Source organism: Vipera berus (genome assembly GCF_964194415.1).
Source record: "Vipera berus genome assembly, chromosome: 8".
NCBI classification, from domain to species: domain Eukaryota; kingdom Metazoa; phylum Chordata; class Lepidosauria; order Squamata; family Viperidae; genus Vipera; species Vipera berus.
Genome location: NC_138211.1, coordinates 9,156,489 through 9,171,203, shown reverse-complemented (window position 1 = coordinate 9,171,203; position 14,715 = coordinate 9,156,489). Strand labels below are relative to the sequence as shown.

The 14,715-nt window shown below is 40.0% G+C and overlaps 1 protein-coding gene and 1 long non-coding RNA gene across 2 annotated transcripts; both read right to left on the bottom strand.

Annotated features, from left to right (window-relative positions):
• Window positions 1-760: 760 nt before the first annotated feature.
• On the bottom strand, window positions 761-6,282 carry LOC308671300 (carboxypeptidase inhibitor SmCI-like; the record flags this gene model as incomplete). The annotated part of the gene is made up of 5 exons (XM_081333406.1): window positions 761-952; window positions 1,493-1,519; window positions 2,118-2,294; window positions 4,678-4,857; window positions 6,213-6,282. 5 exons carry the CDS (start codon window positions 6,280-6,282, stop codon window positions 771-773), a joined length of 636 nt encoding a protein of 211 aa, XP_081189532.1. The 3' UTR covers window positions 761-770.
• A 3,515-nt stretch (window positions 6,283-9,797) lies between these two features.
• LOC308671715 lies at window positions 9,798-14,597 on the bottom strand. The gene is made up of 3 exons (XR_014027279.1): window positions 14,566-14,597; window positions 10,633-10,812; window positions 9,798-9,848 (listed from the first exon to the last, which is right to left on the bottom strand). It is a non-coding gene; the product is annotated as an uncharacterized lncRNA (long non-coding RNA).
• Window positions 14,598-14,715: the final 118 nt, after the last annotated feature.

Sequence of the window (14,715 nt, the reverse complement as noted above, 5' to 3'; positions counted from 1 at the left end):
AGAAGTTGTATGGTGATGTGGTCAAAGGAATAGAGTATAATTTGCTCATGGAGTAAAAGTGCAACAAAACATGTATTATTTTGTCAGAAAGGTCTTATCCAAATTCTTAAAATTGTGTGAAGGGCAGGTTAAGTGCCTTTGGTTGGACAACGGGATTCTACTAAAGTACAGATAGTCCTCGACTTAACAACAGTTCATTTAGTACCCGTTCAAATTTACAACAGCACTGAAAAAAGTGACTTATGACTGTTTTTCACACTTACAACCATTGCAGCATCCCCAGGGTCGCGTGATCAAAATTCAGATGCTTGGCAACTGGCTCATATTTATGATGATTGCAATGTCCTGCCATGATGTGGTCATCTTTTGCGACCTTCTGACAAACAAAGTCAATGGGGAAGCCAGGTTCACTTAACCACCATGTTACTAACTTACCAACTGCACTTTACAACTGTGGCAAGAAAGGTTGTAAAATGGGGCAAAACTCACTTCACCAGTGTTTCAGTTAGCAATGGCAATTTTGGGCTCAATTGTGGACATAACTTGAGGACTATCTGTAATAATACAAGGATGGTGGTCAAAGGATCCTGTGTCTGCTTCTTTTCTTCTGCATACTGAGAAAACAGTAGGAATCTGTTAGGTAACTGGCCTTAAAAAAGGATTCTCGTTAGAAGCATCACAATACAATTAACTCATCCAAGCAGCATAGTTCTGAGGCTAGCTGAAACTCTGCAGGGAATTCTTCAAAAGCTCTTTGTACTTACCTGGGTCTATACCGATTTACACTCATGAACACAATCCTCATGACTTAAAAAGTTATTTCTGTTGCCATTGCAGCCACCAAACTTAAATGGTTTACAAGTCTTGGTAGTGCGATTGTAGTAAAAGCGAAGAAAGTTTTCATTGCACGGACCCACATCTAATGGTTGATCACACGTCTGTAGCATAGACTCTGGGAGATTCAGGAAGTTAAGCACAAGAGAGGGATGTTTATGAAAGTGTGCTTTTATGTAAAAATTTGAATGTTTTCTTCCATCTTCAACAAGGGAAACTGCAGGCTCAACTCTTAACATTTTATTGACCTAGCAATAAAAAAATAACTATGCATAAATCTATTTTCTACATTTCCAAATTTGCTATCTCATTCTCAAGGTTGGCGTTTCTGAGCAGACATTATTGCTGCAAAGTGGAAGGTAGTGTTGGAGCTTGAACATCTTTGAACATCTTCCCAGTATTCCAAAGTTGTCCAACCTACCACATTTCCCCATCTGAAAAAAACTCCAAAGAAGCAGTTGTGCCTCCTGAGATCTTCCCTTGGAATTTAATGGAGGCATGGGTTGTGGGTTAATTCAAGTCAAACAACTTCCTGGAATCAATGTAAAATGTACGAAGAAGTGAACCAAATACATCGAAAAATTACAGGCAAGAGACAGAAGGTCCAAGAGCATCATATATCTTAAAGGTCCAATGAAGTCCACAAGGGAACTCTTACCTGGATAGAAATGTTTCTTCATATTTCCTACGGTAAGGACAAGAAAAGGTATGTTATTTAAGGACACTTCCAGGTGACTATCCTTCCCACCTTCCAATTCCATTTTTTTTAAAGTTCAGATTAACCACATCTCTTCCGATTGTTTGAAGACATTGGGATGATACTAAGCATGAAGACGTTTGCATTTTACAAATTTAAAGAGGCTGAACAGAACTGATAATCAGCACTTGCCTGTCCCAAATCTGAACGGTTATTACTACAGCTATTGCTGTGCAGGTTCTGAGGTTTTGCTGAGGAATTCTGGGAGTTGAAGTCCACAAGTCTTAAAGTTGCCAAGTTTGGGGACCTCTGCTCTGGAGAACAGGTTGAACCCCCCCCCCACTCTTCTTTCTGGCACCTCCTCAACTATTGGAACACTGCTATCATGTCACCCTGGTCCTTCTTTTCATTAAACTAGACATACCCAATTCCAGAAACCGTTCCTTATATGCTTTAGTCTCCAGTCCTCTAATCATCTTAGTTTCTCTTCTCTGTATTCTTTCTAGACATCTCAGCACCATTTTTATATCGTGACAACCAATTAGTTAATTAATTCTGGAGGGGATATAAAATTGTTTCAACATACCAAATATGTCACAGGCCATGTTGCACTCATTGAAGGTCTGAAAATTGTTTGCATTTCCTCCACAGCCACCATAAGTAAACAATCGGCATCTCTTGTTGTGGGCATCATAATAATAACGAGGAATTTTACCCCTGCACCTTCCTTTCCTGGCCCACAATTTGCATTCCCGAGGTATTTCTGAAAGAAAAACAGGAATATTGGAAACTAAAGCTCTGTTACATCTCTTTTTTGAAATACAGAAATTATAATATCGAGCAACAATATATGCCTATCCCAGCTCCCTCGGAAGGACTTGATAGGTGGATAAAGTGCCATAGCATCATAAGAAAACAGATGACTATACATACCATCTCCTTAGTGATATTGAAAGATTATACTTGCCCCGCAGAAGTGGAGGAAGAGAATTACTTCAAGTCAGACAAGCTATCTTTGCCCCTTTATTTTTCATTTTTTTAAGCTCAAACATTGCAGCACCCCAATATACTAAGACTAAGTTCCCCCATCCTTTCCATATGTATCCTTTATGTCCTTGTGGAAATGTGACGCTAGTAATGAGGTTATCATGTTTACTTTTTTTAAAATCCCATTGATATCCCGCCCTTCTCCGAAGACTCAGGGCGGCTTACAATCTAAGAAGCACAAATCAATGTGCTTAGCAATAGCCTTCATTCTATTTATATGCCTGCTTATTAGGGCTTTCGCCCCCCCCCCAAGTGGCATTATTACAAAGTCAGCTTAATTGCCCCCAACAATCTGGGTCCTCATTTTACCTACCTCGGAAGGATGGAAGGCTGAGTCAACCTTGAGCCTGGTGGGACTCGAACCTGCACTAATTGCAGGCAGCTGGTGTTACTTAAGGAGGCATTAGCCCACTGCTCCACCAAGGCTCTTAAAGGCACTCACACCAACACTTAACTATGAATCCCCTGGAGTTCGTTGTGGAGACAACAATGGAACTTTTACCTTTCCTCCATTGTAAATCTCCCACAATATTTTCCCAGGTAGAAAAGAAGCCTACAAATACAAATAGAGACAGCAATGTTAGCTGTTAACAGCGTGAGCACTTAATGCAAATGTCCAGACCTAAAAATCACTTTATATTGTTTTCAATAGGGGACAAGAACTGGAAAAGAAAATTCAGGCAGTTGGCTGAATAGGTTGCCTACTCTTTGTTCCAGAAGAATTGCTCAGAACCCCTAAAGTATTCAATAAATAGATTGCCAGATTCTGAGGGTTATTGAGCATCAAGTGGTATAATTTGATATAACCATCACCTACGCACGCAAGGCCTGTGTGTGATGCTACAGACAGAAGCTGAACCAAACATTCATAGTTCTGAAGGTAGGTTCCACTATTAAAATTACAGGCTTAGAACTGAAGGGGAAAAAAACTTTGTCAGGATGGTGATTTATGCTTGTAAAATATATGTCCCATAATACCTTGCAACATTTCTCAACCTTGGCAACCTTAAAATGTGTGAACTTCAATTTCCAGAATTCCTCAGTCAATCAAGTCCAAACATCTAAAAAGTAGCCAAGGTTGAGAAATACTAATCTCCTGTATTGGTCTTCCCCAGCCTGGATACCTTGCACCTGCGTAGATTCCTACTCTCAGAGGTCTTAACAACAGCCATCCTGACTGGAATTCTGGGAGTTGAAGTCCACACAAATGAAGGACTTCGAGTTGCAGAAGATTAAGGTAATGTTTCATTGCAAAGTGCTATAGGGTTTTCTTCTCCAATGCATTGCTCCACAAAGGAAAGAAAAGCTAAAAAATGCATGCCCTTTCCAAAACCTGGGAAATCATTGCCGTTATCATTCTGAGAAAGTTCAAATATTTTAATTAAAATAGTGTCATCTGGGCTGCCAAAATCTAGGCAGCCAGTAAAGTTTGTATTTTCCTGTATGCTTTACTGCAGTGGTCTTCTCATAAACTACAGCCCAGGTGCATTTGTTGGGAAACTGCCAGTTAGGGTGGAAGGAGGGGTCAAGAGAGGGCCTAACTTGGAGTTGCTGTGCAGCCACAAGAGGCATAAGCTTGATCTCCCCCATGAAACTTATCTGGTCATTCCCAGGGGAAGGCAAGCAGTGTGGTGAGATTCTTGTAACATAGGTGGCAGACAATAAAGTTACTGACTTTAGATATCCATGAGTGCTCTGGTTGCTTGTGCCTGACAAGAATGAGCTTAAAATGATGTCATTTATTTATTTGATCATTTAGACAGCAGAGAGGTCAAGGATGAGATAAGAAAAGCAAGAGACATCCAAATTTCATCAGTTAAACAGAACAATAGTGATAACATTAAAGTTACACAGTAACTTATTAAATTACTGTGCTTGGACCTACTGTATCACCAGTATGTGAATAATACTAACTTGAAAGCCTTGTTTATGGGTTAATTAAATTTAACAATACTAAGTCACAACATTTAACCTTTTATGCTAGTGATGACCAAAAACACAGCCGAGGAATTAAAATGAAGGAGCATAAATAAATTCAACAGGTGTTTTTAAAATCAATTTTTAAAAAAAATTAAGAAGGAAGAGGTCAGGGGCCTTACCAAATCTTTTACACATGTAATAACATTCCAGCAGATTTACAAAGTTATTTTTATTGCCACCACAACCTCCATAGACGAAGGTCTTACACATATTGTTCTTGTAATCGTAGTAAAAATTCTCAAAGTCTCCATTACATTTTCCCTTTTTGGGTGGTAGTTTGCATTTTCGAGGCATAAATACTGGGAGGAAATAAAGGGGGAAAAGGGAAAAAAAGTTGTTTCAGACACATTAATCTTGACTTATGAAAAATGAGAATAGAAATTTTGAGTTATATCTGAAGTGCTTTAAGCTTACTTTTGAAAGAGATAAAAAAACAGTTATTGAAAAGGATGTTTCTGGATTTCCTACAAAACAGCAGATCTTCTCTGAATTCATGTATAACTGGCTGGGTTCTAGCACAATATGCTTCATTGATTCCTGAATAAACCCACGGGGGGATGGGATGTTCCCTGAACTATCAACTCACAAAATGCCTGGATTCACACAACATATGAAACCACAAAAACTAACCACTAGGACTAGGTTATAGGTTTGTGACTCACCCAGTTGCGTGTGTTTTGCTTGTTCCTAAGCAGATTTCTATGAAACACTTTACTGTAGTTCACTAGACCATATTCATGAACTATGTTATCTGTATTCACACAACACACAATCCTAAACTAACCACCCAAGTTGGGTTTCTTCAAACTATTAGGCCACGATGTAATAAACAAGTTTGTGGCTGAGTACAGCTAACTGCACAAGTGAAAGATGATAGAGTGAGAACCGCTCTCACAGTGTTCTGCAACATCTTTCCTCAGCACATTAACTAGTTATGGTTTAGACCAGTGGTTCTCTTCTTGTGGTCCTCAGACCCCTGGAGGTCAGCAATGTCATCATATATATATATATTTACTTATTGTTTTAGCTTGCGCATTTCGTTTAATTCTTTTTTAACTTTTGTATCTTTGTACTTTTATATGTTTGCCCTGTTCACCGCCCTGAGTCCTTCAGGAGAAGGGTGGTATACAAATAAAATTATTATTATTATTATTATTATTATTATTATTATTATTATTATTATTATTATTATTATTATTATTATATAAGCAAAGGCTTATGAAGAAATGTTATGATTTAAATCTTGAGTTAAGTCTTGGTGGTCCGTGGCCATGGTCCATGGCCACAAAAGGTATTTAAAAGGCGTCCGTGGTGAAGAAAAGTTGAGAACCACTGGCTTAGACTCTTCTTAATCCACTTAGACATTTATAAAACTTTCTTTTATTTCACATGAAACGGCAATCCGGCCATTATGACTTATTCAACAAATCTAGAATAAGGGAACTGTGAGAACTCAGTGTGAAAAAATAATAATAAGACAGTTCAGGAGTTCCCCAAAGCAAGAAATGAATGGAAGAAACCGTAAAAGAATTGCGCAAGATTAGCTGAACCTGAAGTCCTTTGCAAAATGTACAGTTCGTAAAACTATAAAAGTTATAGTATGGATGCATTTCAGGAAGTGGCCGAAAGAAAGCCCTTTGCCTATAAACCCTACCTTTCTGCACAGAGCCAGGTGTGTTAAGTTCCAGGAGAACGATAAGACAGACAGTGCCCCAGTTCTGCATGGCAAGCGCCCCAGAAGACTGCTTGATTCCAAATATCTCCTTATATATTGCATCTGAGAAAGGGACCAATTAATTTTCAATAGTCAGAGACACTTTGAACCTGTTCTATTTTAGTTTATGGTATCTGGTATTTAAACTGCTTTTCAGTTAAGGGTGATTGCCTTTTAATTCAGTACACCATGGAACCGTTAAGTCAAGCAGGTGGCCTTCTTACTACCAGGTTTGCAGCCTCTCAGCCGATGAACAAAACATCCTGTTCTTTCAAAAGATGACGCTATTCCTCGATAAAAGTCATACCCACACCCTCTGGGTCACAGTGTTCCTCAACCTCCTCTGTGTTGTATATGCAAAAACAATTCTGCATATCTTTGTCTTCTTTTTTTTGTATAAATTGTATTAGTTTTTATAGGGTTAGGAATAAAGTGGGGTTGGGATTTGGGTTAGGGTTAGGATTAGGGTTGGGGTTGGGAGTTTTCCAAATAACATTTTCAATATTTAAGAAAAATAATTCCACAAGTCATTGTTTTCAGCGTCGTAACTTCCAATAGTCATTGCACAAATAGTTATAAGTCGGAGACTTAAGTCCGGGTTATAAGTCGGGGACTGTCCAGTCTTGCCCTGTGGGTGTTCATCTCCATTTCCTAGCTGAGGGAGCCAACATTGTCTGAAGATACTTCTGTGGTCAGGTGTCCGGCATGACTGTATGCCAAAATGCATGGAATGCTGTTACCATCCCACCGAAGTGGGACCTACAGGACTACCTGTATCTATTTTGTCCATGAGGTTATTATGAAAGCATAGTCGAATAACTTATCAGAATCAAGCTATACCATATTGACAGAATTCTCCATGTTCTATTAAATTAGTCACTCTGTCATTAAAAAACAACAACAAACTTAACCTATGAGAAAATGTTCTTGATAGAAGCTCATGTTTTCTTGATAACGGTAGCAATTACTTTTAACTATGCAAAAACATGCTGCTTGACAAACTTTTCTAGTTTCCAGAAAATATAAACATTAAACTAAGCGATCTGTAGATTATGCCCTCCTTCCCTTTTTGAACATTGGGACATCGTGTTCTTCTATAAACTTCTGCATCTCATCATTTCTGTTAAGAGATTTCAGAAAATACAGGATGGCTTTGCAGACGCTCCATTTTAGCAAAAAGTACCTTCTGTGCTTAAATAAAGCACAGCTGTCTTTCAGTTATGGACAGACTGAGACAATAAAAGCAATCAGTTTAACCTTGGTGTTGCCAAGTGTACAGCCCTTCAGCAACAAACTGAGCAATATTTTGATAATCCATCTTAAATTTACCAAAATGATTTGGAAATGCAGCAACACAGACAGACAGATAGCATGAAATGAAGATACTTTTTATTCAAAATGTATGCGTTCTCACACAACACAGATCAAAGAGTCTGTACTTTGAAGAGTTCAGGAATTCCACCTTTCTTATATTGATATGAGTCCTAAAATGCTACAGGCAGTGTTGTGAAGAAGAAGAGAAGAGAAGAGAGGAGAGGAGAAGAGAAGAGAAGAGAAGAGAAGAGAAGAGAAGAGAAGAGAAGAGAAGAGAAGAGAAGAGAAGAGAAGAGAAGAGATGTTATGAGTCAACCCAAAGTAATACATCCATTATTACTACTATCTACTACATCAGGGGTCTTCAAACTCGGCCCTTTTATGCCTCATGGACTTCAACTCCCAGAAATCCATAGCCAGCATGCCTGGCTGAGAAATTCTGGGAGTTGAAGTCCACGAGTCATAAAAGGGCCGAGTTTGAAGACCCCTGTACTACATCATGGACCAGATTGGATGCAGTAATACAACCACAGGACAGGTTTAGATATCATATGCAGCCAGACAATATTTCAGAAGCTAGACACTCTAACTTCTGAGGCTTTGGTGAAAACACGTGACGATGCTATCAGATATACAGACATTTTTGCTCCTTTTATCAGGGAGTGGTAGATTTTAAATTACATAAAAGAGACTACTTTGGCCTCAGTACCATGGCTGCTTGATTGGGGTTTTTTTTTACCTTTTTAAAATCTATAAAAGTAGGGCCTCTCTCAAATTTCTGGGTACCTCTAATAACAGACAAGTACTCCTTACAACATGGTTCAATCTACCGCTATCTTCAGTACTAGCATGGAAGCATCGTCTCGAGACTGCTATCGAAAGCAGCAAGATAGTTTGGGGAAGCTACCCTAGGATGGCCTTATCCTCCTACACCTCTCTTCCCCTCTCTACTTGGACAACATGGACAATCTACTGCCATAATTAAAATTCTGCCGAGTATTGTAGATCCTACCTTTAACTTTTTCTAAGCATGTTTTTTTTTCCAGTCCCCAATCCCACTGAAGCATTTTGAACTTCATATGATGTTCTTCACTCCAGAACAATTTTAGAACACAGGAAGTCGCTGGTGCCCCCTCACCATGGCACAAACATAACTTGTCAATGGTTGATGTTGCCTTTGTCCCATGCCCGTCCCATAACAGAGGCAAAGTCATCCTTAGCTGACTTTCCGGTTTAAAGGAGTTTCCTCCCTTCTCCTGGTACCCATTTTATTTATTTATTTATTTATTTATTTATTTATTTATTTATTTATTTATTTATTTATTTATTTTGCCATCAACATGAGGGAGGGAACCGCAGTGACAATGTGTTTGATAAATTGATCGGGTGTTTGGAACTGCAAGCTCCTTTTGTACTTTAGGCTGCTGTGGGCTCATCCTTCCCCCCCCCCATGGCTGAGAGACAATTTTCCCCTGGGGTCATTCAATTTTGAGCAGGGGGAGACTTTGATTTTTTTTTTCCATCAGGGCTTCCGATCGTTGCCAAACCTATTTGAAAGCTTACTTCAATGGACGAATTACACTAAGACACTAATGACACTAAGACAGAAGTGATGGTGTGAGGCTGGTGGGTAAATCTGTAAAAATTTTGGAACGTACCAAACACATCGCATTCCTTAACACAATCATAGTAAGTGGTAAATCTGTTATCATTGCCTCCGCAGCCTCTGTAAGAAAACTCTCTGCACCGAAGGAATGTAGAATCGTAATAAAACCGAATAAGTCTCTCTTTGCACCATCCTTTTTTGGGCTTTAATTTGCATCTCTTTGATATAACTGAAAGATAAGAAAATAGGGTGAAGGTCAACCCCCTCCCCACGATTCTCCCCTATGCCATCTGGATTTTTTTTCCAATTACTTTCATGCCGTGGGCCTTTATGACCTCCAGCTTTAAAACATCATATGAACAGAAACTGTAAATTGGGTGCCAGAGAAAGAAGCTGATAGAAATAGGAGGGGTCCGTCCACCCATTATTTCAGTCCTACCCACTTTTAGTGCATTCCGACCAACTTGACCAACAGTTTACCCATCCCTGCTGTTCCTGTTGCCATCAGCCTGTATCTTGTGATGTGATTCTCCTGTGCACAGGCACATGCACATGCTTTTATTGTGAAACCCTGTAATATGTTGTGGAGACAACAGCATACATACGTTTCTTCCAGTTAATATTTCCAGCTTTGTTATCCGCAGGTAACTCAGTATCTACGAACAGGAGACAACTGAGTGAATGTTAGATGCAAATATCCTGCTTGGAAATAATCTACTGGTAGTCCTTGACTTACAATAATTCGTTTGGTGACCGTTCAGAGTTACAAGGGCACTGAAAAAAAGTGGCTTATGACCGTTTCTCACACTTATGACTGTGGCAGTATCTCCGGGGTCACCGTTGCAGAATTCCCATAGCCGTGTGATCAAAATTCGGACGCTTGGCAACTGGCATGTACTTATGACGGTTGCGACCTTCTGACAAGCAAAGTCAATGGGGAAGCCAGATTCGCTTAGCAACGGTGTTACTAACTTAACAACTGCAGTGATTCACTTAACAACTGTGGCAAAAAGGGTTGTAAAATGGGGCAAAATTCACTTGGCAAAAGTTTCACTTAGCTACAGAAATTTTGGGGTCAACTGTGGTTGTACGTTGAGGACTAACTGTATAATATTAAAAGAAATGCACACACAGACACACATGCAGACATCTGCAAGAGAAACCCAATGACAATAATTACAAATTTTGCAAGTGGAACCAAAAGGATGCAGCACGAAGCATCTTCAGGTACCTTTCAGATAAACAAATTAAGAGTTTGTCCAGAATGGTATAGGATCTCCTGCCTGAGCAGGGGGTTGGACTAGATGACCTCTAAGGTACTTTCCAATTATTATTATTATTATTATTATTATTATTATTATTATTATTATTATTATTATTATTATTATTATTATTATTATTATTATGTTTGCAAGTCTTGGCAGTCGGAGAGCTCCTTACCAAATATTTTACACTTGTAAATACAATCCTGTAGAGTGGAAAAGTTATTTTTATTGCCACCACAACCTCCATAAATGAAGTTCAGACATGTTTTTGTGTTGGGATCGTAGTAAATCCTTTCCAATTTTTCCCCGCATTTTCCTCTCTTTGGTGGCAATTTGCATTTCTGCGGTAGCTCTCCTGGAAGATATTTGAAAATAGAAGAACAAAGTTATTGCAGAGACTTTGATCTTAACAGACCACAAACTGAAGATGCATTTTATGCCCTTTAAACTCAATTTTGAAAAAGAGAAACAAAATTATTTGATGTCTTGTTTGTAAAACTGCAGCAAAATAGCTGACCTACACTACATGTGATACCAGTTAGCAAAAGGCATGCTTCATTCAATTCTTGAATGTATTTATTTAGTTTTTTCATTGAACTGTAAACTTACCAAGAGCTCCGGTTTTACACAATACACTAAACAATGGACTATATAACTATAATACTGAGTCACTGAAGCAGTAGGCGTGAGCTTAAATGAACTCCAGAAGATGGTAGAGGACAGGAAGGCCTGGAGGAACGTTGTCCATGGGGTCCGATGGGTCGGACACGACTTCGCAACTAACAACAACAACTATAATACTAAGAGAGGAATGAATAAGTGATAAAGATATTTAGTTTGTCACTGACCTGGTTAAGCATGCAAGACAGTTTCTCACCAGCCTTCCCTTGACTTCCCAAGAATATTCTCAGTGCCCCAAAATGAACAATAAATGAAACGTAAAATAAAACTATTGCACAACATTAGCTCTAATTCTTATTCCTCTGCAACTCTTCCCTTTCGCAGCTGTTGCCTAACATCCAAGATACAGAAGGAATTGCCCAGGGGATGACAAGGTGGCTTAAGAGGGAGAACGTTACCTGAAAGTCTTACCTTTCTTCAGGCAGGCAGTTGTGACAAATTGTAGGGTCACCAGAATGCAGATGGGCCCCCAAACCTGCATGGCAATTTGCCCCACTAAAGTATTTATTTCTAAGTGAAGCCGCTTTATGTCACAGCTTAAGGGAGAGAAAACCAGCCACTCGGAGAGAGTTGATGAAGTTTTGATTGATCTTTTGTAAGCCTGCTCTGCTTTAGCTGAAGTTCTCTTCCTGCATATTGGAATAAAATGTGATTGCTTTTCAGGCAGGGACACGGTGAAATCGTATTGTTAACCTTGGGTGGTCAAGCATTCACCTCTTGAGCATACCATTTTATTGACTGATTGATTTGATTTGATTTATATGCCCCTCCCCCTCTCATCCTACAAAACAATTAGAGCAGAGGTCCCCAACCTTTTGGGCACCAGGAACCGGTTCGGTGGAGAAAGGTTTTTCCATGGACCAGAGAGTGCGTGGTTTTCTGTGCTGCCTGCATCCCACAGATGGGGCTTTGCTTGTTTGTGCGGACCGGTTGCTGGTATGCTGCAGCCTGCTACTGGTCCACGGATCGGGGTTTGAGGAGCCCTGAATTACAGGCTTCCTTGGTTAGAGGCAGGCAGAATTTTGAGATCCTTTGGGAATTTTGAAGAACAATGGAGAGCTGCTATCACAAAATAGTGGTCATGCAGGGGCCTGGCCGGTTGCAGAATCTTCTGATGAAAAATGGCTCAGGTTATTTGGCCCATCTTGCTTTGGTTCCCCCAGCTCATCCAAAGCAGAATATCCAGATTCAGCCACAGTTTTGTTCCATAGAGCATCAGCCTTGTGAACTGTCAAGTTTCCTCTTTCCGCTATGTCTTCAAAATGGACAGTGATTAATATTAATATGTATGGGGTAGGTGTATTTGTGTGTTATGTATGGGTATGTGTAGAGATATACTTGCTTTTGAGAGCAAGCAACAGAATTTCCTTTTTAATGTGGGCCAGTGTGGTCATAGTAAAAAGTGACAATAAAGGTTTTCTTACCTTTGTGTGGCCTTTTTCCTGCAGTTCCATCTGAATCAAGAAGGTGGCTGTCTGTCCTCACTGTTTTTACTTTCATTTGAATGCCAATGAGACTTCTCTGGAATTCACAGGTAGTCTTGGATATGAAACTCTGCATCACATTTTTTTTAACGCAAATAATCTTAACCCCCAGGGGGAGGGCCTTCTCTGTGGGAGCGCCAGCCCTGTGGAACCAGCTCCCCCCTGAGCTTCGGATGGCCCCAGATCTCCAGTCCTTTCGCCACGGCCTCAAAACACTCCTTTTCCACCTGGCTGACCTGGACTGACAGGGATTTTAATTATGTTTTTAATTTTTTAACTCTAATTTTTAATTTATTTTAATTTTAATTTATTGTACAGAGGCCTTTAATTTTAATCTTATCTTAACTTCTGTATTTATTATGTTATTGTTGTTAGCCGCCCTGAGTCCTTTGGGAGATAGGGCGGCATATAAGTCCCAAAAATAAATAAATAAATAAATAAATAAATAAATAAATAAATAAATAAATAATTAAATAAAAAAAATGAGACAGGGTGATTGCTTATGAATGCTGTTTTCATACAGCCCATCTCTAGAAAAAACAACAACAGTCCAGCTGCCTTTTGAAGAAGAACCTTTGAGACTACTGACATTAACAATGATCTGGTGGATTTCATTCCTAAATAAAAGACAGTCCTGAGGTCCACACAAATGCTTTGTCTACTTTATCACTTGGTTGAGCAAACGGGACAATCTCAGCATGGGGGGAGGAGGGGGGCAGGTGGCATGGCTAGTTGTAGGAATGATGTGACTTCTAACCCAGCATCTGGAGGCACACACATCATCTTGCCAGATGCAATGGATGCAAATTCTAACACCTTCAACTAGCACCACCAACGATAGTCAAGTGCATTTGAAGCATTCTAGAGAAGAGAAACAACACCGGCAATCTTTGTGCTGCCCATAAACATCATATACGCCACCTGTAAGTATGCATCATGCTAAAACCTAAATAAAAGACACTGTAACACTTGTTGTTGTTAGCTGTGAAGTCGTGTCCGACCCATCGTGACCCCATGGACAACGTTCCTCCAGGCCTTCCTGTCCTCTACCATCTTCTGGAGTCCATTTCAGCTCACGCCTCCTGCTTCAGTGACTCCATCCAGCCACCTCATTCTCTGTCGTCCCCTTCTTCTCTTGCCCTCAGTCTTTCCCACCATTAGGCTCTCCTCCAGTGAGTCCTTCCTTCTCATTAGGTGGCCAAAGTATTTGAGTTTTAGCTTCAGGATCTGGCCTTCTAAAGATCAGTCAGGGTTGATCTCTTCTAGGACTGACCGGTTTGATCGCCTTGCAGTCCAAGGGACTCGCAGGAGTCTTCTCCAGCACCATAGTTCAAAGGCCTCAATTCTTTGACGCTCAGCCTTTCTTATGGTCCAACTTTCACTGCCATACATTGCAACTGGGAAGACCATAGCCTTGACTATACGCACTTTTGTTGGCAGAGTAATGTCTCTGCTTTTTAGTGTGCTGTCTAGATTTGCCATGGCTTTCCTCCCCAGGAGGAAGCTTCTTTTAATTTATTAACTGCAGTCCCCATCTGCTGTGATCTTGGAGCCCGGGAAAATAAAATCTGTCACTACCTCCATTTCTTCCCTATCTATTTGCCAGGAATTGAGGAATTTGCCATGATCTTGTTTTTCTTAATGTTAAGTTTCCACCCAACTTTTGCAATCTTCTTCACCCAACAAGAGGCTCTTTAGTTCTTCTTCACTTTCTGCCATTAGAGTGGTGTCATCTGCATATCACTGTAAGTTATAACCCAGTAAGACACATATCACACTAAAACCTATATACTAGTACGAGAAAACATGGTTACAATGCTGAACGTTATACAGCTCAGCAGAAGGAAGAATGCCATCTGAGCAACCTTTCCGATTGTCCAATGTAATGGTAAGGAGAGGGAGACGGAGGGGGGAGGAGGAGAAAAAAGAAGAAGAAGAAAGACCTTGTTACGAAACCCGGAATCTCTAATTCCCCCACTTTCTCCTCTCTAACGCTCTATAGTTTGGTATCCATGGAAACGAGGAAAGAGAATACATGGGAAGCGGGGGGGGGGGAAGAGAGAGAGAGAGAGGCGAGATCGAGCGGGAGACGC